At 36.2% G+C, this 19,367-nt stretch overlaps 5 protein-coding genes across 6 annotated transcripts; 2 read left to right on the top strand and 3 right to left on the bottom strand.

The window, feature by feature from the left end:
• Nucleotides 1–124: 124 nt before the first annotated feature.
• Nucleotides 125–2,248, bottom strand: LOC105186986 (putative nuclease HARBI1). 2 transcript variants are annotated; one of them, XM_025305713.1, is made up of 5 exons: nucleotides 2,055–2,248; nucleotides 1,772–1,970; nucleotides 1,021–1,278; nucleotides 643–858; nucleotides 125–569 (listed from the first exon to the last, which is right to left on the bottom strand). In XM_025305713.1, exons 2-5 carry the CDS (start codon nucleotides 1,818–1,820, stop codon nucleotides 163–165), a joined length of 930 nt encoding a protein of 309 aa, XP_025161498.1. In that variant the 5' UTR covers nucleotides 1,821–1,970; nucleotides 2,055–2,248; the 3' UTR covers nucleotides 125–162. The 2 variants fall into 2 exon arrangements, with proteins under 2 accessions (XP_025161498.1, XP_025161499.1); XM_025305714.1 differs by having other exon boundaries at nucleotides 2,074–2,242.
• A 1,112-nt stretch (nucleotides 2,249–3,360) lies between these two features.
• Pex19 (peroxisomal biogenesis factor 19) lies at nucleotides 3,361–5,170 on the top strand. The gene is made up of 5 exons (XM_011153872.3): nucleotides 3,361–3,613; nucleotides 3,902–4,102; nucleotides 4,161–4,318; nucleotides 4,430–4,663; nucleotides 4,728–5,170. The coding sequence occupies exons 1-5, from the start codon at nucleotides 3,547–3,549 to the stop codon at nucleotides 4,923–4,925; spliced, it is 858 nt and encodes a 285-aa protein (XP_011152174.1). The 5' UTR covers nucleotides 3,361–3,546; the 3' UTR covers nucleotides 4,926–5,170.
• A 479-nt stretch (nucleotides 5,171–5,649) lies between these two features.
• NFRKB (nuclear factor related to kappaB binding protein) lies at nucleotides 5,650–13,305 on the bottom strand. Its single transcript, XM_011153860.3, has 15 exons — nucleotides 12,993–13,305; nucleotides 12,342–12,590; nucleotides 12,013–12,245; nucleotides 11,604–11,869; nucleotides 11,116–11,462; nucleotides 10,684–11,012; nucleotides 10,319–10,567; nucleotides 9,987–10,220; nucleotides 9,460–9,681; nucleotides 8,912–9,294; nucleotides 8,509–8,829; nucleotides 8,197–8,389; nucleotides 7,280–8,111; nucleotides 6,877–7,203; nucleotides 5,650–6,772 (listed from the first exon to the last, which is right to left on the bottom strand). The coding sequence occupies exons 1-15, from the start codon at nucleotides 12,996–12,998 to the stop codon at nucleotides 6,272–6,274; spliced, it is 4,692 nt and encodes a 1,563-aa protein (XP_011152162.1). The 5' UTR covers nucleotides 12,999–13,305; the 3' UTR covers nucleotides 5,650–6,271.
• Nucleotides 13,306–14,009: 704 nt separating this feature from the next.
• LOC105190858 (uncharacterized) lies at nucleotides 14,010–15,472 on the bottom strand. Its single transcript, XM_025305738.1, has 5 exons — nucleotides 15,259–15,472; nucleotides 15,038–15,183; nucleotides 14,827–14,968; nucleotides 14,590–14,711; nucleotides 14,010–14,486 (listed from the first exon to the last, which is right to left on the bottom strand). Exons 1-5 carry the CDS (start codon nucleotides 15,395–15,397, stop codon nucleotides 14,055–14,057), a joined length of 981 nt encoding a protein of 326 aa, XP_025161523.1. The 5' UTR covers nucleotides 15,398–15,472; the 3' UTR covers nucleotides 14,010–14,054.
• Nucleotides 15,473–15,936: 464 nt separating this feature from the next.
• Arl8 (ADP-ribosylation factor-like protein 8) lies at nucleotides 15,937–18,724 on the top strand. Its single transcript, XM_011153837.3, has 3 exons — nucleotides 15,937–16,244; nucleotides 17,077–17,393; nucleotides 17,468–18,724. Exons 1-3 carry the CDS (start codon nucleotides 16,122–16,124, stop codon nucleotides 17,586–17,588), a joined length of 561 nt encoding a protein of 186 aa, XP_011152139.1. The 5' UTR covers nucleotides 15,937–16,121; the 3' UTR covers nucleotides 17,589–18,724.
• The last annotated feature ends 643 nt before the right edge of the window (nucleotides 18,725–19,367 follow it).

Below are 19,367 nucleotides of genomic sequence, written 5' to 3'. Positions count from 1 at the left end.
TTATACATACATTTAAATACAAATAATATTCCTTTTAAATTATTTTTTTATTGTCAACCAGTTTTTTTTCTATATTACTTATAAAAAATCCATATTATAATATATTTTTTTACATATTCTATAATTTATTAAAAATTTATTTTGTATAAAATTATAAACTCTTTAGTTTACAAATAATTGGTGGCATATTTCGTCACGAATGTGTACTCCAGTTTCAATCTCTCTTGGTGCTATATCTATTTCGGTATGTAGTCTTTGTGCTTCAATGTCAGGTTGCTCGTCATCTATAGGTGCTTCGAAAATTTCTAAATCGTTTGCATTTGCTATATTATGAAGCACGCAACATGCGTGTATCACACATGTCATTTGTGGTATATCTCGCAGTTTAAAATGGTACAATTGTCGAAACCGTTGCTTGAGACATCCAAATGCATTTTCAATTATGACTCTACAAGAACTTAATTTTTGGTTAAATGTCCTTTGCGCACGTGTTAAATGTCCATTGTCCCTATAAGGCACAATCAACTGTTTTAGACAAGGATACGCACTATTTCCCAACAGATAATTATCTGAAAAGTAAGTTTATTTAAACATCAATTGTTATTAGTTTATACTTTTATATTTTATAATTTTTCAACTAACTTCCACAGAGTTCATGCAAATCATTGCATATTGGTGAATTTTTAAATACTCTTGCATCGTGCACCGAACCAGGATATCCAATAAATACATCCATAAATTTCATATGATGGTTAACTGTTCCCTGAATATGTAAAGAAAAACATTGCTTCCGATTAATATATGATTCAGGATCTTCTATTGGCTTATCTATTCTAATGTGGGAACCATCAATAGCGCCTAAAACAAATATCAACGTATGAATAAAATATTTTTAATATTTACATGATAAGAAAATGTAACATTGAAATATATATATATTCATGTCATATATGGAGTAATTGGTATATAAATATATAACATTGCAAATATAATATAATAATTATAAAATATAATATTTACCAATAACTCCAGGAAAGCCTTTTTTTTCATAGTAAAAGGCTGCTGTTTCTTCTTTTTCAATTATAGTGGGATATCTAATAATATCAGGTGCCATAGATATTATAAAATCAGTGACCCTCGTGATAATTTTGTGCAAAGCGCTTAAAGTTACTCCAAATCTATCAGCTACGTCACGATATGATGCACTTTCATGGCCTATAAACCATAAATAACTTAAAATATGCTTTTCAGCTGTTATTTTTGAACGTCCTGAATCATCTGAAAGAATAACATATATTAAATAGTTGATATTAATATCATAACAGTATTAAAAAAAAAATAGAATCTATATTAAGCTATTAACTATTCATTTTTCTTTTCTGCAGTTCTTATTTATTCTATATATTTCTATTTCTATAAAAGAAGCTATTATTTAAAAAATTGTGTTTATTTTTTGTGTTTTTCAATTAGCGACACAGGTCGACACAAGAGTCATTGGCTACGTTCAGCCAAAAAAGCTGTTTTGCAATTGTTGTAAGATTCTTTAATATGATTGATTCTTGCTCTTGGTTGTAACTGTATTCAATCATATAAAAGAATCTTACAATAGTTTTAAAGCTGTAAAGTTTCTGCTGAACATAGCCATTATGTCCTTGTTTCTCATTGAGTATTAAATAAAGACAGAATGACTTTTATGTCGACTTGTGTCACTAACTGAAAAGTACCCTTCAAAAAATAATTTATCTTCTAAAAATAATATTAATTAACATACCTTGTAAGGAAGTAAATATTTCACACATGCTGAATTTAGCTGAGTTCATGTGCTATTTCTCTCGATAAACGAAAATGCATAATAAAATCAATATTGTCATAACTCCGAACAATGTTTTCAATGTAATTGATTATTTTTACATGTTCTATTCTTTGAATCATTCCAAAAATTGGGTGCAATAGATGTAACTCGTCATAACCTAAAAAATTGTTAAATAAATTCTTCTAAGTTTTCCATCTTTCCAACAACCACAATTTGTTTATCATATTAAATTATATATCACCATCGTCATCTTCAATTACGGGTATTTCTGGTGGTGGTACCATGATTACATTCTCTTCATCTGAAGAATCAATTAACTCCAAAATACTAGCACATTGATCCGCCATGTAGATTGCTACACTATAAGCGTTCTTTACACACTGGTATGAATTCTTGCACTTGGACTGAACTCGCGTGAACTTCCCTACTCTAGTTCAGTTCTAGTGCAGTCCTGGAGTGTGGAAAAAGAACAAACTTATTCACTGCTAGCACTGAAATTCTATGGTATACGTGACACAAACTATGTATTTTCAGTACTGACAGTGAATTTCGGAACGCAGCCATATATGTCAAAAACCACTGACGGTTTAAAACGCATGACAGAGAATCCATGGAGGGGCCCGCGCAAAATATCTGTGTCTTCCGTAGTTATTTTCCCGCGTTTCTTCCGCGAGTGCGTAGTTTAGGATTAGGTTACCCAGTAAACATTAAAGCCAGCGGCACACGGTGCTTGTTTTCGTGCTGGATTGCTTGCTGGATGAAAATGCTGCGTTCTGATTGATACATTTTCGAAGATGGATGGAAATACACCAATCAGGACGCATTATTTTCATCCAGCAAGCAATCCAGCACGAAAACAAGCACCGTATGCCGCTGGCTTTAAATATGTTATATTTATGTTATGTCACATCAACATTATAATTTCTTAATATCATTAATTAATGGCTGCGTTCAACAGAACAAAGTGATCAGTGAACGCTTAGTGATTCTCGCTTCTGATTGGTAAATACTTCTGGGTCTATGAAGAATCTAAAAGAATGCTCCAATCACAGACAATAATCACTACGCGCTCACTGATCATTTTGTTCTATTAAGCAGCCAATGTAATGTAAAGTCAACGGCATACGGTGCTTGTTCTCGTGTTGGATTGCTTGCTGGATGAAAATACTGCATTCTGATTGGTGCATTTCTATCCATCTTCGGAAATGCACCAATCAGAACGCAGTATTTTCATCCAGCAAGCAATACAGCACGAAAACAAGTACCGTGTGCCGCTGGCTTTAGATTGATTCTTTCAATTAAATTTTTTACACTGGTGTAGTATAGTGTAGAAATATGTGTCGAAGAAACTCACGTAATCTCGATATATCGAAGTTTCGATAATAACGTAGCTTAGCCAATCAGATTCGTTTGTTCTACATCGTGGAACATTTGGACTCTGCACACATCACATATAAATTCACCCCACATTCCTATCAGTAATGTTTTACATCCATGATTCAGTAGTATTGCAAAGTAATTTCGATTTATCAATTTTACAATTTTTAAATTTTGATCCGAATCTGGATCAAATTGCATATAAAAATTGTGTGTTGAATGGGATATTTATATAAACCAGTATAAATTATCGATTTCAATCTGTTTTTTTACTTATCATTTCAATTGCTTTCTGAAGAGAAGATATTTGTCACAAGAAAATTTAGATTCTTACAACTGATCTTGTAATCGCCACTATGAGTGACAACACCAAAGAAATGAAAAATGAGATTGAAAATAAGGAATTAAACGATTTGCTGGACAGTAAGTACATTTATGCTGTATTATTTTACTTGAAAGATCAAACTAACCTGACGAAGAGCTCTTAGAAATATATTTAAATAGTCAACAATAAGAAATAAGTTTCTAATAGTTATACAATAAAAAGTATTAATAAGAAACGGTTACATAACGTAAGTTACTTATAATATTTTTAACATCAATGGATTATACAGTTTGAATTACATTTGTATTTCTAATTTATCAATGATCTTTGATCTATCTGTACAATATATTAATTATATAACTTAAACTCCAAGTCTTATTCTTTAGGTGCTTTAGCAGATTTCGATAAACTCTCTGTGCCAAGTGCTAAACAGGACAGTGTTGAAGTTGCATCAGATCCACAGAAGCAAACAGAAAAATATGAAACATCTGAAAATAATGAAAAGGACTGGACGGAAGACTTTTTCAAACAAACGATAGATCAAATGGATAAAAATTTGCAAAACTTTGCAGAAACTTTGAAAAATGGTGAGATAATAAAACATGAAAAGAACATAGACATATTAATGCAAGAATCTATTACTAGGTGATGAAGAATTGAATGAACTTAAATCTGTTCTTCAAACACTTGAACAAGCTTCAGCTAGTAATGCAACAGATGGAGAAGACAATATTTCTGCAGAATTTGAATCAGCTATTTCACAAGTTATAAAGTCCTTATCTGTACCAAGTGAAAATATACAGGTAATTTAATTTCTATAAGATGATATAGTGCATATAATGTAATTTAGGATATACTTGCTAATAAAATCAAAGTGTGATCACAAGTATTTTGTATTGCAAAATGTATTTTAGAGTGAGACAGATTGCTTAGCAGCTATGCTTGGACAAACATCTTTGGATAGCGACGGTGGTGATGTATTATCTTTTGTGCAAGGAATGATGCAACAACTTTTATCAAAAGAAATACTTTATCCAATATTGAAAGAAGTGTTGGACAAATATCCAGCTTGGTTAGAGGAACACAAAGCAACTTTGAGCCCTTCAGATCTACAAAAATATACAAAACAATTTGAGTTGTTGCAAAAGGTATGTTAATAATAATGATTGCATAACAAAAGTATTTTATTAACATGTTTATATTGTAAATAAGGTATGTTCTGAGTTGGAAAAAGAAAAGGAAGATGATACTAAAGAGATTAAGCAACGACGTTTTGAGACCATAATGTCGCTTATGCAAGAAATAGAAAAGTGTGGTCAGTTACCGCAGGAACTAGCATCAACAGTTATTCAAGATTCTAAGGGAAATTTTCTGGATGAAATTAGCTCTGTATTATGCAGAAATATATAATTATATGTAAATGTAGTTGTTATCGGAATATTTCATTGTATCAATGGTTTTTATAATTTATATTTTGGCAAAATGCTAAGATATGCTTGGTTATTATCTCTCAATGGATTAGAAACATATAGATTTTACAAAATATGTGGGAATACTAACAACCGGTGATATTGGATTGAGTTAAAGGCGACTTTTTCAGTATGTTTTTAGTTGTAATCTTGGTTGATTTTGACAATAAATTTTAATTAAAAAGATTTTAATCGTTTGGAAATAGTTTTCTAATTTTCTAAGATACTTATAAAATTAAAAATTTCTTACACTATGCAACACTATATCCATCAATCTTTGTTTGCAAAAGAATTATCCATTTTAATGTAGGTAATGGTTATAGGTACTATATGATTATACAGACGTATATAATTAGTTGGAAATATTTTATAATGTAATCACATGTACGCGTCTTGAAATATTATAATAAAATAATATACTTACAATTCTCGATGTGTACTATTTACTTCGATATAACTGATCGTTCCTTTCTCGTTGATAATCTTCGAGCAACCGTGTATCTGCATTACACCGCAAAAAAAAATAAGAATCTATTTCTTAGGAGGAAATTAATTAGCATTATTTCCTATATATATGTTTATCTCACGACTGTTAGCATATATAATACCACACATAGTAGGATATTAGTTAGTACCTTCATTTTCCTTTTTCTCTCCTCTCTCTATAAATTGAATATATGCAAGTTTATTTATATGCTAACTTTACGCTTCACAATTTCTCGATACATGGTAAAATAAATTTAATAATATACGATATATTTTGTAAATAAATCGATATTCCAGCTTTATTCGATTTATTTTTCACTTGGTAGACGATAAGAATCCACGATAGCTTCGTCAAGTATGTTGGACGATGAACGTCAGAAGCGAGATCTTTTTACGAGCTCATCATAACGTATCGTGTACGAATTTCTAGAAAAATGATTTATCTGTACATGAGCCGTACGAATCATCCGCGCGAATCTCGTTATTTCCGACGGGCCTCATAATCCAAGATCGCTGACGTAATCGTATCGTAAGACGTCGAGAATCGCTAAAATTTCACTATTTTCGTTATGTGTTTCTTTAATAATGTTGCCTATTTCAATCTGTCATGACTACTACATAGGGCAGCTATCGAATTAATGAAGTGCGATGTGTAATCACTCGATATGATCCTTACTGAAATACACGCCATCGAGATCTCATCATGTAACTTTCAATTTAAAGGACGCGCAATGTACAAACAGTGAAAGAAACGACGCTAAGCGGATTAAGCATAAACATACGTAAAGAACATCAATCCTGTCAAGGTGTACCGTATGAAGTGTTCCTCGGCGATTGCGCCTGAAGGGTTTGCTGCTGATTCACCGGAGACTGCGTCGTGGAAGCTATTGTCGTCGGAGTGATCACGCGAGCGTACACGGCACCTCCGGCAGTTTTCAACCCGGATGGAGTCGGTATCACCTTGAGTCCATGCAACGTTTTGATATTGAGCAATTGGCTCGGCAAGATGATCGGTTGTTGCGTTTGTTGCTGCTGCTGTGGCTGCTGCTGCTGCTGCTGCTGTTGCTGCTGCTGCTGCTGTTGCTGGGTAGATGTCGGTTGTTTGCCCAACACCACATTTCCGCCGCTGGCGCTTACCGCGACCCCGACATTCTTGTTACCGCTCGCCAATACGATTGGCTTCCCCGCAAGCTGAGCGGTGACCATGCGAACAGTTTGCGCTTGCTGCGACTGAGATTGCTGATGTTGCGTGCTGACTATTATCTTCGATTGGCCGGAAGACGCTTGCTGTTGCGGCACCACCTACAAGAATAATACACGACGTTGCAAGCAGTTCTCTCAGATTAATTCTATTTTATTAAACGAACGAAAGTTGGATCTCCGTTGTGTACGAAAAGTGTCATTACCTGATACTGAGCTTGTATCACTTGCTTGCCCTGTCTGTTGAGTTGATTAGCGTGACCGGTTGTGGTAGCCAGCTTTAGTCCCTTTTGAGCGAGCAGGCTCTCGACGGATATGATTTGTCCTCCGCTGCTGTTCGTCAAGACCTTCGCCAGAATCTTCTGCTGCTGCTGCTGATGGGGTGACTGCTGTATTTGTACGGCAATTGGCTTTCCCCCAATCTGCGCGATGATGCGCTGCATTCCGGAGGTCTGTATAGGTTGTTGTTGATTAGCCACAACTCGTTGCTGTAGTTGCTGCTGTTGTTGCAGCTGTTGTTGCTGCTGCTGCTGCTGTTTCATCAGAATAAAAAGTAAAGTTAGACTACATAATGACGGGGTAATGAGAGAACCCGTTGAACAAAGATACCTTTAATTGTTGTTGTTGCTGTTGTTGCTGCTGCTGCTGTTGCTGCTGTAATTGCTGCGACTGATTGCCAGATGGTGAGGACTGTTTGATGAATATGGTTTGGCCTTGCAGACCGTGACCCGTAAGCAATGACTTGATTTGGCTGGAACTAACTAATTTGATCTGCGATGCCAAGAGAGTTTTGCCCGGCAAAACGTGCTGTTGTTGCGCTTGCTGCTGTTTTATGTTGGTAGTCTGCAAAATACTTTTCCCCGCTTGATTCGCAACAATAGCTTGCTGCTGCTGCTGCTGCTGTTGCTGTTGTTGCTGTTGCTGCTGTTGCACCTTTGTAGACGGCAGTATGGTTGTTAAGTTCCCCGTCCCGTTCGCCACACTGGAAGCAACACTGCTGCCGCTATTGGTTGGAACAGGTTGCGCAGATTGCAACACCGAGTGCCCAGATAAACGAATGGTCTGCAAGCCGGCTGAAGTAGATACTTGAATCTGATGATGCGGGAAATTGTGCTGATTTGACTGCAACAAACTCTGAGTGGCGTTCGTTTTGACTACGGTGACCGGTTTCCCTCCTATGTTCGAAGCCTTTTTCACTGTCGTTATCGGAGCAAGTTGCGACTTCGTCTCGACCGGCATAACGTTATCTCGCTCGACAGCCACGCTGGTGACCGAACCTGAAGAGCTCGAAAGCGACACAACGGGGACAGGAGAGTCGACGATGGAAATAGCTGGTGTGGACACCGCGCTAACCGCCACTTCCACGTTGGTATTAACAGACTGTTCGGTGGAAACGGGATGCTCGTTGATGATCTTCTCTTCAGCTTTACGCTGCTCTTTCCTGAAATAGGAACTTATAGCATAGTATTTTCAGGGTACATTCTCGGATATGTTCTTTTCGGATAAATGGTGGGACAATGATATACTTGGACGTGACAGTCTGCGCAGTCTGCATCGCCGTTCGTCTTTCTTTCTTAGCGGTGGTCTCTTTAACGTTCATAGACTGCTCCTTGTTCATGTTAGCCGACTTAAGAATTGGCTGCAGCGACTTGTTGCGCGACGCGCTGCCGACGTTTTTCTTGTTCTTCGCGACGCCTTGCAATTGCTGGTGATACATTTCTACGAGAGAAACACGGCGAAATCATTATGTAGACCAAACGAGCGAAGACACTGCGTGTACAATCGTGTCCTGCTAAATAAAATAATGACTAATAAAACTAAGGTAAACGAAAACAAACCGAATTCAGATTCCGAGCGTGCTCGATGAAGATACAGCCATTCCTTACGACGTGGGTAATATCTCACGCAAGGGTCCGCTTCATAATGTAATCTGTCCAGAGCCCCTGACACCACGGAATGAAGATAGCCCTCCTTATCGTCATTGTCCCCTTGCTCCCTGATATACTGAGAGTCCTTGAGTAACTGACAAATATCGGCGCGAGTTCCTTCACCGTTGGGTAGTCGGGCGGTGGCGTCTCTGACCAGCGCCAAGATCGTAACGAAGTTCGGCCGGTCCGCTACCAGTAGCGAGTGACCTCGTGGTTTGGTCGGTCCGGAACCTAAGTAACGAAAGGAAAGATGAGGATTCCTGTGAAACACCACCAGTGCTCGGCGTTGCGACGTGTGACTCGCGAAACTTACCGACATTGTGTTGGTAGATTCCCTTGACCGGGCCGACTACGGACGCGTAGCCGTGCATGCGGTAGGTGAACGCCTTGTGGGGCGCCGCGTAGCGCATACGCTCTTGCCTGCGGAATTCCTCGCGCTCCTCCGCCGTGGACGGACGAACCTTCCATTCTGTGGGGAACAACGCTCGAGGTGGCTCCCATTCCGCGACAGTACCGACGGTACCGGTGTCTACGGTGGTGGTTTCCAACGCAGGACTTGTGCTTCTACCACTCGAGCTGCCGATTGCGATCGCGTTGTTGGTCGTCGCGCTATTGTTCGCAGGGGCGAGCTGGGCCTGCGGTTTCGGGGCTGCCACTGTGTTCGTGATCGAAGCGTGAGGCGGGCTCAACGAGTCTCTGCAAGTGTAATTGTTCTTTCAGATTAGTTAGAAATTTATATAACGATCATACTTGTGTACTCTTCAGACTTTTCTTTCTAAACAAAGCCGTCTCCCTTTCTCTCCCTCCGTGTGAATCAACGTACGACAAGAAGGAAGAGATGTAGAGAACTACGATACGTACTTGTACATGAGGAACTTCTCGCACAGGTCTGACAATCGAGTGTCGGAGTCGCGACCTGCGCCGATCCACGCGTACACGCCGCGACCTTTGTTCTCTAAGTAGGGCACAAGCTCCTGCTCTCGTTCTTGCCGTTGGTCAAGCTCTTGGGAATACGTTAATTCACCGGCGAGAAATCCCAGAGCCAGCGGCACCAACGCGGGCCACGAAGGTGCCAGAGGATACCTACGTAATAATGATAAACGGTCTGTCCATACCAGTCAACAGACCTTCCGCTTACATCGGATGAGTGCAAAAGTTTCGATAGGTTTCTTAAGGATACTGATTTGACTAATCGAGTTTTCTTGCAGCATTTGCAAATATATCGATGTACAATATATATCGTGGAATAATAGAAAACAATGGCGATTACTTGCTAGAATGAGAGTGAACTACTTTCAATAAAATTATTTGATCCATTTTTCTATCGCAAAATCCATCGGAACATTTTTACATTCACCTAATATATTAACACGCGAGATTCGATATACCAGTCGTTCAACGGAGAGATAGGATTGCTTTGCCACTGTGTGATCGCTTCTTTCATCTCCACCGTGCTCATTCGGTACTCCCCTTTGGAAGTGAAGGCGTCTCGCAGCAAGGAGAAGAAGCACGCGTGCATTTCTTGTATCAATTCCGCGCCGTTATTCACGTCCGGAGTGATCTCACTGGATGGTACGGTCAGTTCTTTTTCTGGTATTGAGATGACGGCGTCGTCCTCACACCTGGCGATGATTTGTCGGTTCAGATATCTTGACCATCGATTCAATCGGCTACAATGGATATGACTATGGATGGATATTAAGATCAAACGAAAACCTACTTGACGTCGTCGAGTATATCGATCCCGTCGTCCAGTTGGATCGGTATCTGCATCATATCGATGCTGTCCAAGTCGAGCTCCTTCTTGGTTTCGTTCTCATCTTCCTCTTCGGTCTCGGCTAACATGTCCTCGTTTATGCCTGAGCTCAATTCTGTTTTCACCTCGTCGTAGTCTATATCTTCGATTTCTTTCTTGATCTCTGGTGTGTTCATGACTATCGGTTTGTTGCACTTTGGAGTTACTGGACTCCTGCAAACCAAAATTGTGTAAGGAAGTTCCGTGAGATTTGTACCCAACGTGTACAAATAGTTAATATATAGTAACAGCAATATGTATCGATGCATATAATAAATAGTTGCAGTTACATTTTCTTCTTAGCTAAGTGATGCGCTTCATATGTGTCGACCGGTTCTGTCTTTACAGGAGTCGCTATTCTGTTGTAATCCATGTCTATCATGTTGGATTGTCTGTTGTCATCAGTCGTGTGAGAGTAGTCGCTGTTGTCGCTCTCATGTTTCACCGAATTCGAATTCATCGACTTCGGTGCCGGTAGCAGGTTCTGTTCTGCTTTGATTCGCTTTTTGGCTGGTGTAATCCTCATGGAAGCGCCCATTGAGAATCTCTTCTGGCCGACTTGTGATCGTTGCGTGAGGTCAGAAAGCGCAATTCCTTGGGTATTCAATTCCGGATGAACCTGCGTCAACATATGATTCAGTTCGATAGCTTTATTTATTCGTGTGCAAGTGAATTGTGTTGTACGTCACGTTGTCACGCGATAATGAAATTCGTATACGTACGTCGCGACGAGCCCGTCGTTTCTTATGTGCGATTAACATGGCACGATAAGTCTCTTCTGTCTGTTCACGTAAAAGTAACGACTTGCTAGGGGCATATTCCATACGTTGCAAGGTGGAGAACACAGGCCGGATCGTTTCGTCATCGAGTTGTAGACCTCTCACTGACAATCCTTGGAAATTCATAATAGAACGCCGTTTCCGCTTTTGCTTAGCCCCGGACGTTGGATAATGCGGATAATTCTCTTCGTTTTCGGACGTTGTGTCAGCAGCCAGCCTCGTGTTGGCCCCAAGTTCTGCTCGAACTGCGTTCAGTTCCTCCATATAACGCAGCTGGGTCTTCTCTTCAACTATCATTCATTTGCGCGGGTTAAATTTTATTGTCCCCCGGAAGTTACTACATACTTCTCTGCCAAACGGCTGAAGTGCGGGGGGAAATATAAACAGCCGGAAAATATTTTGCAATGTGTTTTACATGCTAAGTCACTTACCCATTACTGGCTTTGGTTTGCGCCAATGAAGCTTGGACACTGTACGACTCGCCGGTTGACTAAAGCCCTGCTTGTACGCGTTCGACAATAAACTCTCGCGCGATTTCAGCAGCTGACTTGCTAATTCATAGGACCGTTTACGTGCCTCGAATAGTAATCTCCTCTTCTGAGCCTTACGCATCAAGGTGCGCATTTTTCTAATATCTGGACGATAATGACCAGCAGAGAGGTGATTGTGAAATATATCCAGCGCCGATATGCCAAATCTACAACAAATATAATAAAAGATGTCCGATTATTACACATAGAGGATGTAAAAATATAAAGAGAATATAGAAATGTTAATTAAAATTAAATTAACTCAAGAAACAACTTGTTTCTTTGCGAGAGATATTTCAAAAATCCATACCTGTCGTTTTCTCTATTAAACAGCATCTGAAGTGATTTATTCATTTCTGCCTCTATATTGCAATCTTTTGGAAAAGTTGGTAAAAGATTATATAATATGTCTCTTTGACTCTCAGTAAGGCATTCATTCCATAAGCGCGGGTAATCTAGCATTTCCTTAAAGATACTGAAATGTTCGCAAAGATCTTGTGGTAACTTTACTTTAGTGTTGGCAGCAATACAAGTTTCCCATCTCTAAAAATTCATAAATATACTTGTTATATAGTAACAATATTTTATTTGCTTCTTTATAAAATTATTGTATGTAAATACAAAGAATATGAATCTTACCAAAGTATCAGGGTTTTCTGCATTTACTATATATTCTGTATTTTCATTATCATCTTCATCTTCCTCTCCAGAACTGTGACTCTCACTACTGCTTGTAGCATGCTCTTCTGCACTGTCTTCATCACTGTCTGTTGTTGTACTACTGCCACTTATACTACTACTGCTACTATTACTCCTAGAACCATGAGTTGAAGCTTCATCTTCATCTTCTTCAGCTGCGCTATCCCCACCAACCGAACATTCATCCATCTGTAAACAAGATGTTCAATTAATGATTTGTGTTAATGCATAATTAAACATGTTGTCAATAGTTAAATAACAAAGATTTTCAATATTTTATCCAATAAATCAAATTCTGCTGTATGAATGAAAATATCTTGATTCATTATATTATTATTCTATCAATTACTATTAATAAATTGATGCAATATAGATGACCATGAATTATATAAATTAAACAAAAATGTGTAAAAATGTGTTTCAGAATATGTCACACACATTTACACTGCACTCGTATGCATACACTCATTCATTCACACTATACACACACACACATACACACACACCCATATATGCGCACACACACATCTTATTCATATTGAGGAGCGTATTCAGCGGACATTGATTTTATAGCGATTGATAGAAATTAACCTCCATTTTACTGGATTATCAACTTCGTATGTTTTTTCTATGCGACGATTTATGCTGTGTCCATCAAAACAATAGATCCATACACCTAATAATATATATGTAACACCACTGTGAAAAATGCAAGAGAACTTCTTTGGTACTTCCTTGCTCATGCAAGAGCACTGTGCACTACACTGTATATAGATAATAGTTACATCAAGCAAATACTAATTAACATCGCTATCTGTCCTTGCAAAACTATATTTTCCCAGCATATTTTAGTCATGGCGTTAAATGCGGCGAGAGTGACAGTGTTGTGTGTAGCCATGATGTATATACATATATAAATAATATCGGAAAATGTGGTTTCTCTCTCTCTCTCTCTCTCTCTCTCTCTCTCTCTCTCTCTCTCTCTCTCTCTCTCTCTCTCTCTCTCTCTCTCTCTCTCTCTCTCTCTCTCTCAAGCGATATTGGATCTGTTCTCTTCAACTGCGCTTCATGTACTTTCCCGCAAGTTTTCTTTTTCTTTTTTTCTTTCCAGTAAATTTCACATATAAATATATATATTTATTTTATTTTAACTACAGAAAATTCAACATGTAATGTAGTTAAACAAACAGGTAAATAGTGCAAATGCAATGTTTAAATATTTTCGAGTTGACATAACGTGTCTAGATATTCGTGCATCATGACTGTTCATTAGTGCAACCAACTAAACAGATATGTCGTCGTTGATCCTCTAGCGGGTACTATCTAGTAATTTTCAGGTATATTTCACCATTCTTTCTCCATTATTTTAAAAAATTCCTAATACTATTTTTATTTTATAGTTGTAAAATTACATCTAAATATCAACTGATTACTTAGCGCATCAATATATAATATTTAAATGTTTTTATTATTATAACAAAATAAAAAATCAAGTTTAATAATGAGAAGACATATGTCCATTGTTTTATATTCACTCTTTTTTATATTTAACAAAAATGTAACAAACATATATACATATATATATATATATATATATAGACAAGGAAATAAAAATATAATGCGACTGTCTTGTACTTATATTGTACAAAGTGCTTAAAAGATTTCATAACATGACATTATATTAAAAGATTCATCTCCATTCATTGCAGTATGCAAGTCATGGATTTTATTCGAATATCTTTCATAAGGTTTTAACCACGTTTCTATTGAATCATCAAGTTGTAAAGTCCTAAAAATTATATCAATGGATGGACAAGTAACGAGGATTGTCCCTTTCTTTATTGTAGCTTTCAGAAACTTCCATATATCTATCTGTATGTCTTTGGATAAATAAAATTCGAAAGGATTATTCAAAATAATGACGTCACTTTCTTCAATTACCTTTGGTACATTTTCTATTCTGTTGTGAAAGATAGTTATACGACCACCCATTTTGTACTTATGTATAATATCATTCTGAAGATTACAGAATTCTTCATTCATTTCAACACCAATAATTCTTTGAGCATCTGTATAAACATATGCCTGTAAAATTTTCCAAATGTTAAGAAAATTCTGAATATGCAAAGTATGACTTTTTAAAAATTACTATATATAAATTAATTTTCTTTTCAGATAAAATACTCACTCCATAAAGAACTGCACCCAATCTTGAACCTACATCAAGTATGGTTTTGCCTTTTAATTTTGGTAGACATATATTAAACATATAGTACAATGCTTTTCGTGATATGGAGTGTGATATGTAAACTAAAATTGTATACAAGATTATATTATAACATAAAATATAAATAAAATAATATATTACTGAATAAATTACTAGATAAATTAATTAAATATAATTAAAAGAAAAAGATTTACTTACTTAATGATTCTGTATTTCTAGACCCACAATCAAGACAATAGTACCTTTGCAATTGCTTGTTATTCTCAAGTTCAGTCAAATCATCATAATCATATAGAAACAGATCCATGTGAAATGTTATATCAGAGTCGCAATCTGAATTCTAGAAGATATCACATAGCTTATGCACATGTAACTTTTTATTTTAGCATTTAATTGAAACAAGACATACCAATCCTGACAAAGGTTTTATGATATTTTCAGATGGTAATATAGCGTTGAAAGGGACTTTCTGTTTAATATCAAAAACAATAGTATTTAACATAAATATTGGGTAATCTGTGTCATTGTCTTTATCACAGTCATATGTATCATCTCCTATTAACAATTATTTGAGTACAAAGCAAAGTAACATGCTTTAAAATTATGAATCATTTTGACAAGTTATCATACCTGTATGATTGTAAAATACAGATGATTCTACTTTCCATTCCTTTATAATAAATGATAAGAATTTCTGTTGATCATTTTTATTTAACGATCGCATTAGTTCAATAAAATGTTCTTCTGCCTTGTTTAAATCAATTGACATTTTTTGGCTTATCCTTTACTAATAACAATAATGACTCTCAACAGACTTTTTATCTAAATAACACATATAAATTGTGAATTATTTATAAATTACACATAAGCAATGTGTGTATATATATATATATATGTATATATATATATGTATATATATATATATATATATGTATATACATAATATTAAAGATTACATAAGACTGAAAGCACACTAAACACAATCATATAGACTTCTTATTCTTTATTTAAATAGATATCTATTTTGGAACTGACAAACAAATAATGGCTTTCTTTATTTTCTTTATTCACACAACTTTATTCACACAACTTTTACATCTTGTAATCAAATTAGTATCCTGGAAGATATTTAGCCTGGATTTAAATTTAGAGCTAACATAGTCGTAGATTAATCAGTAGAAAGAAAGGCGAACCATATTGACATGTTTGAATTAAATAGATTTTCATAGCTTCGTTGCAGTATCTGCATTACCGTCTGATATTTTTTTCAATGAGAACGCGCATATTCGTTCTTCATTTTGCGCAATCGTTGCACCGCGTCTATAATCGTGCGCTTTCAGTGCCCTCAGCGAATCGTCGTCTGACGTATTCTGTCGTATCCCTAGCGGATACAGCGAAATCTATACGTCAAAAGATACGAGCGGCCGTATTTTGAAGGAGGTTTCCATTTTAACCTCTCGGTCGGACCTACATTTGGTCGTGCTGAATTCATCATGTTGGCTCTTATTAATCGGATCTTGGACTGGTTCAAGTCTCTTTTCTGGAAGGAAGAGATGGAACTGACTCTCGTCGGCTTGCAGTACAGCGGAAAGACTACCTTTGTGAATGTCATAGCGGTACGTGACTCATAGATCTGTCAGATTTACTCCGCACGAGTCATATGGGCGAATGTGAAACGTCGATGATACCATTTGCCGTTGATATCATCGACGAGACGCGAAGTCGGAGAAAAATCTGATATCTTGTCGATGTCTTGGTTAGATTCATTAATCCTTTCGAAATAACTCTATCCGCCGCAAATATAAACCGCCTCCGTATACGCCCTTATGTCAAGTGATTTAACATATAATTATCAACGTATTATCACGATATATTTATGATAATAGTTTATTTTTCGTCGTATATCTCTGTCTGTGTTCTTTCCGCTTTTTCTTCGTTTTTTTACTTTTACTTTTTTCCCAACTCTCCTTTCTCTTTCTCTTTTATCCCTTCTTTGTAGTTTTGCCTTTCTTTACTACAAAAATTTTATATGTAAACAGTTGCCTGACGAAAGTCACAATTATTTACATTAAAGTGTAAATTATATACAATTCATATATATGCAGTATTATTTTCAATTATGTTCATGGTACCATATTAAGAAATGAAAAATAAGCATACAGATTTCTAAGAGTCATAACAGTCACAAAAGTCATTGAGCCATAAGAAATTCATACCGCTTATTTAAATGATACATAACTTTATATATTAAGGTTATGCTAATTTGTTTAGTTAGTTAAGCATATATTTTTAAATGTTTGTTAAAAATACATTTACGTTTAGATACAAAATTTGTAGCTGTTATATTGTGGTATTAGAGACCTTAGTAACAACTTATTTTAGTTTTTATGTATGTGCATATGGATAATTTATAAAATAAAATTTTCCTCTTTTATTATGTCTGTTTAGTCTGGACAATTTAGCGAAGATATGATACCAACTGTGGGCTTCAATATGCGTAAAATTACAAAAGGCAATGTCACTATAAAAGTATGGGACATCGGTGGTCAGCCAAGGTTTAGATCAATGTGGGAAAGATATTGTAGAGGAGTGAATGCCATTGTGTACATGGTAGATGCGGCAGATTCTGAGAAGATTGAGGCCAGTCGCAATGAGCTGCATAATTTGTTGGATAAACCACAATTATCAGGGATACCAGTGTTGGTTCTTGGCAATAAAAGGGATCTACCTCATGCGTTGGATGAAAATGGACTCATAGAGAGAATGTGAGTTGTTTGCAGTCGCAAAACACAATATTATCAGTATGATACACAAACATAAATTCAAAAATGTGTTCTAGGAATCTGTCTGCAATTCAGGACCGTGAAATTTGTTGCTACAGTATTTCGTGTAAAGAAAAGGACAATATTGACATAACGTTACAATGGCTCATAGCGCATTCTAAAAGCGGGGTTCGCTAATATCCTTAAAATATCCCATTTGTTAGTATCTGAGTCTTTGATACTGATAACAGTATTGGGATCAATCGTGGAAGGAGCCCATCGAGCAAAGTTTGTTCAAAACTGAGTCATTATTGTAGAAAACTACTTTAAACTTAAGCTTTAGCCGATCTGAGTTGGGAGGTACGAATGCCGCAGTAAAATTTAACAAAAAATGAAAAAAGAAGATACAATGCTTAATGCCAAGTACGCTCGTGTGAATTATACCATAAGGCACATCACATCCCGCGAGCACCGTTAGTCGTAAGGAACAGTTTTTTATATTTTCGTTTATAGGTAAGTCCAAGAGTATATTCCAGTACCCAATAACAATTATATATAATTAGTATCTCTGTATCTTTTTCTATGATTGCTGCTATTGTAAAGCTGAAGTAATACCGACATAATCGCAGTTAATTATTGTGATATTAATAGTCTAGATGTCGATATTCTTATTTCTTCTCTTGTACTCTTGAAGGATACCAAACGTTTCATGTGTAAATTAGAGAAAATGGTAGCTAATACGAATTACACGCGCAAAGATATCATTATTGATTACTATAATATATATAGAATACACCTTCTCGAGGAACTTTAATAACAAATAAAAACGATATTGCAAACAGTGGATCATTGAGTGTATCCAATGGCAAGTTGCATGTATAGATCTTCATAACGTTAACTTATATAACCATTCCTTTGTTTCCTCCGACTTTGAAAAAAAAAATAATCCCGAATCCATACTGTTTATATGCGTTTGTGTGAATCTTCCTATGAATCACTTTTTTTTATTCATATCTATTGATATATAAAGTTTCGTAGAGTATACTTAGATCTCCCTTGTGTTTCACAGGTTTTGGAATTAAAACATTTCAAAGCACGTAAAGCAACTCGAAAGGTACAGATGAAATATCATCGTGAAAAGTAAAAAGTAAAAACTCTATTGCATGAACATTTATAAAATAGCCCATTTGCGATAGAATCAATAAATCTCTAACTCCGAAGAGATATCAGGAAGTTCATGTGAACGCATGCTCGCACATCTTTCACTGTTTTCTCCTATGAATCACTTTTTTATTCATATCTATTGATATATAAAGTTTCGTAGAGTACACTTAGATCTCCCTTAGTCAGTTTTTTTTTCTTGCGGTTTACGACTCCAATTGTTTACAATGATCCGAACCGAAACCATTCGATAAACGGAATCGACCCCGTCTGTTCCTTCCCTTTTTTTTCTATAAAATTACATATTATCCTGTGGTCGAAACATTTCTTTCGATATTTCGATAATAATAATAAACTGTACTGGGAGGGATGGGGGCTTCAGATTGCTGAAGTTTTACTATGTTGAACTTCGCTCATTTGAAGTACGATATTTCTTTCTAGCGGTGTTCGTTACAGCCAGCTTTTGCTATATTTATTAACTACACTCATGACTCACTCTTAATAAAGTGGCCACAATAATATATTAAATCTTCTGCAAAAGATCAGTTACATATTACAGCAGAAAAGATCATGTTTCCCGAGAGCTCGTCACAACGATTTGCAGATACATGTACATTGTAAAGGTAGAAACAATTTCATCTTGTTTCCCGGTTTATAATGCATACGTTATAATACAGAGTCATGGATGGAATGATTCCTTTCCACCTTTCAGGGACAGAAAATATGCGTACGCGTACGTATTGCAATATATACGCGCAATCAAGGTTCAAAGATCAAGTATCGTGATAGAATACATGTGTTGGATAATTTCATATG

The sequence above is a fragment of the Harpegnathos saltator genome, unplaced genomic scaffold, assembly GCF_003227715.2.
Source record: "Harpegnathos saltator strain DR-91 unplaced genomic scaffold, Hsal_v8.6 scaffold71, whole genome shotgun sequence".
NCBI lineage: Eukaryota > Metazoa > Arthropoda > Insecta > Hymenoptera > Formicidae > Harpegnathos > Harpegnathos saltator.
This window is presented reverse-complemented; position numbering and strand designations above follow the sequence as displayed.

Bases quoted from the DNA above. Each gene is read 5' to 3' on its own strand.
- LOC105186986 (XM_025305713.1), bottom strand. From the start codon at position 1,820: ATGAACTCAGCTAAATTCAGCATGTGTGAAATATTTACTTCCTTACAA. The intron at 1,279-1,771 runs GTATGTTAATTA...TTATTCTTTCAG, and splicing joins AATATTTACTTCCTTACAAG to ATGATTCAGGACGTTCAAAA. The intron at 570-642 runs GTTAGTTGAAAA...CTTACTTTTCAG, and splicing joins TTTGCATGAACTCTGTGGAA to ATAATTATCTGTTGGGAAAT.
- Pex19 (XM_011153872.3), top strand. From the start codon at position 3,547: ATGAGTGACAACACCAAAGAAATGAAAAATGAGATTGAAAATAAGGAA. The intron at 4,319-4,429 runs GTAATTTAATTT...AATGTATTTTAG, and splicing joins TACCAAGTGAAAATATACAG to AGTGAGACAGATTGCTTAGC. The intron at 4,664-4,727 runs GTATGTTAATAA...ATTGTAAATAAG, and splicing joins AATTTGAGTTGTTGCAAAAG to GTATGTTCTGAGTTGGAAAA.
- NFRKB (XM_011153860.3), bottom strand. The intron at 11,013-11,115 runs GTACGTATACGA...ATGTTGACGCAG, and splicing joins AACGACGGGCTCGTCGCGAC to GTTCATCCGGAATTGAATAC. The intron at 8,390-8,508 runs GTTTGTTTTCGT...TTTCTCTCGTAG, and splicing joins ACGCTCGGAATCTGAATTCG to AAATGTATCACCAGCAATTG.
- LOC105190858 (XM_025305738.1), bottom strand. From the start codon at position 15,397: ATGTCAATTGATTTAAACAAGGCAGAAGAACATTTTATTGAACTAATG. The intron at 14,969-15,037 runs GTATGTCTTGTT...GATATCTTCTAG, and splicing joins TAAAACCTTTGTCAGGATTG to AATTCAGATTGCGACTCTGA. The intron at 14,487-14,589 runs GTGAGTATTTTA...AAAATTTTACAG, and splicing joins TGGGTGCAGTTCTTTATGGA to GCATATGTTTATACAGATGC.
- Arl8 (XM_011153837.3), top strand. From the start codon at position 16,122: ATGTTGGCTCTTATTAATCGGATCTTGGACTGGTTCAAGTCTCTTTTC. The intron at 16,245-17,076 runs GTACGTGACTCA...ATGTCTGTTTAG, and splicing joins CCTTTGTGAATGTCATAGCG to TCTGGACAATTTAGCGAAGA. The intron at 17,394-17,467 runs GTGAGTTGTTTG...AATGTGTTCTAG, and splicing joins AATGGACTCATAGAGAGAAT to GAATCTGTCTGCAATTCAGG.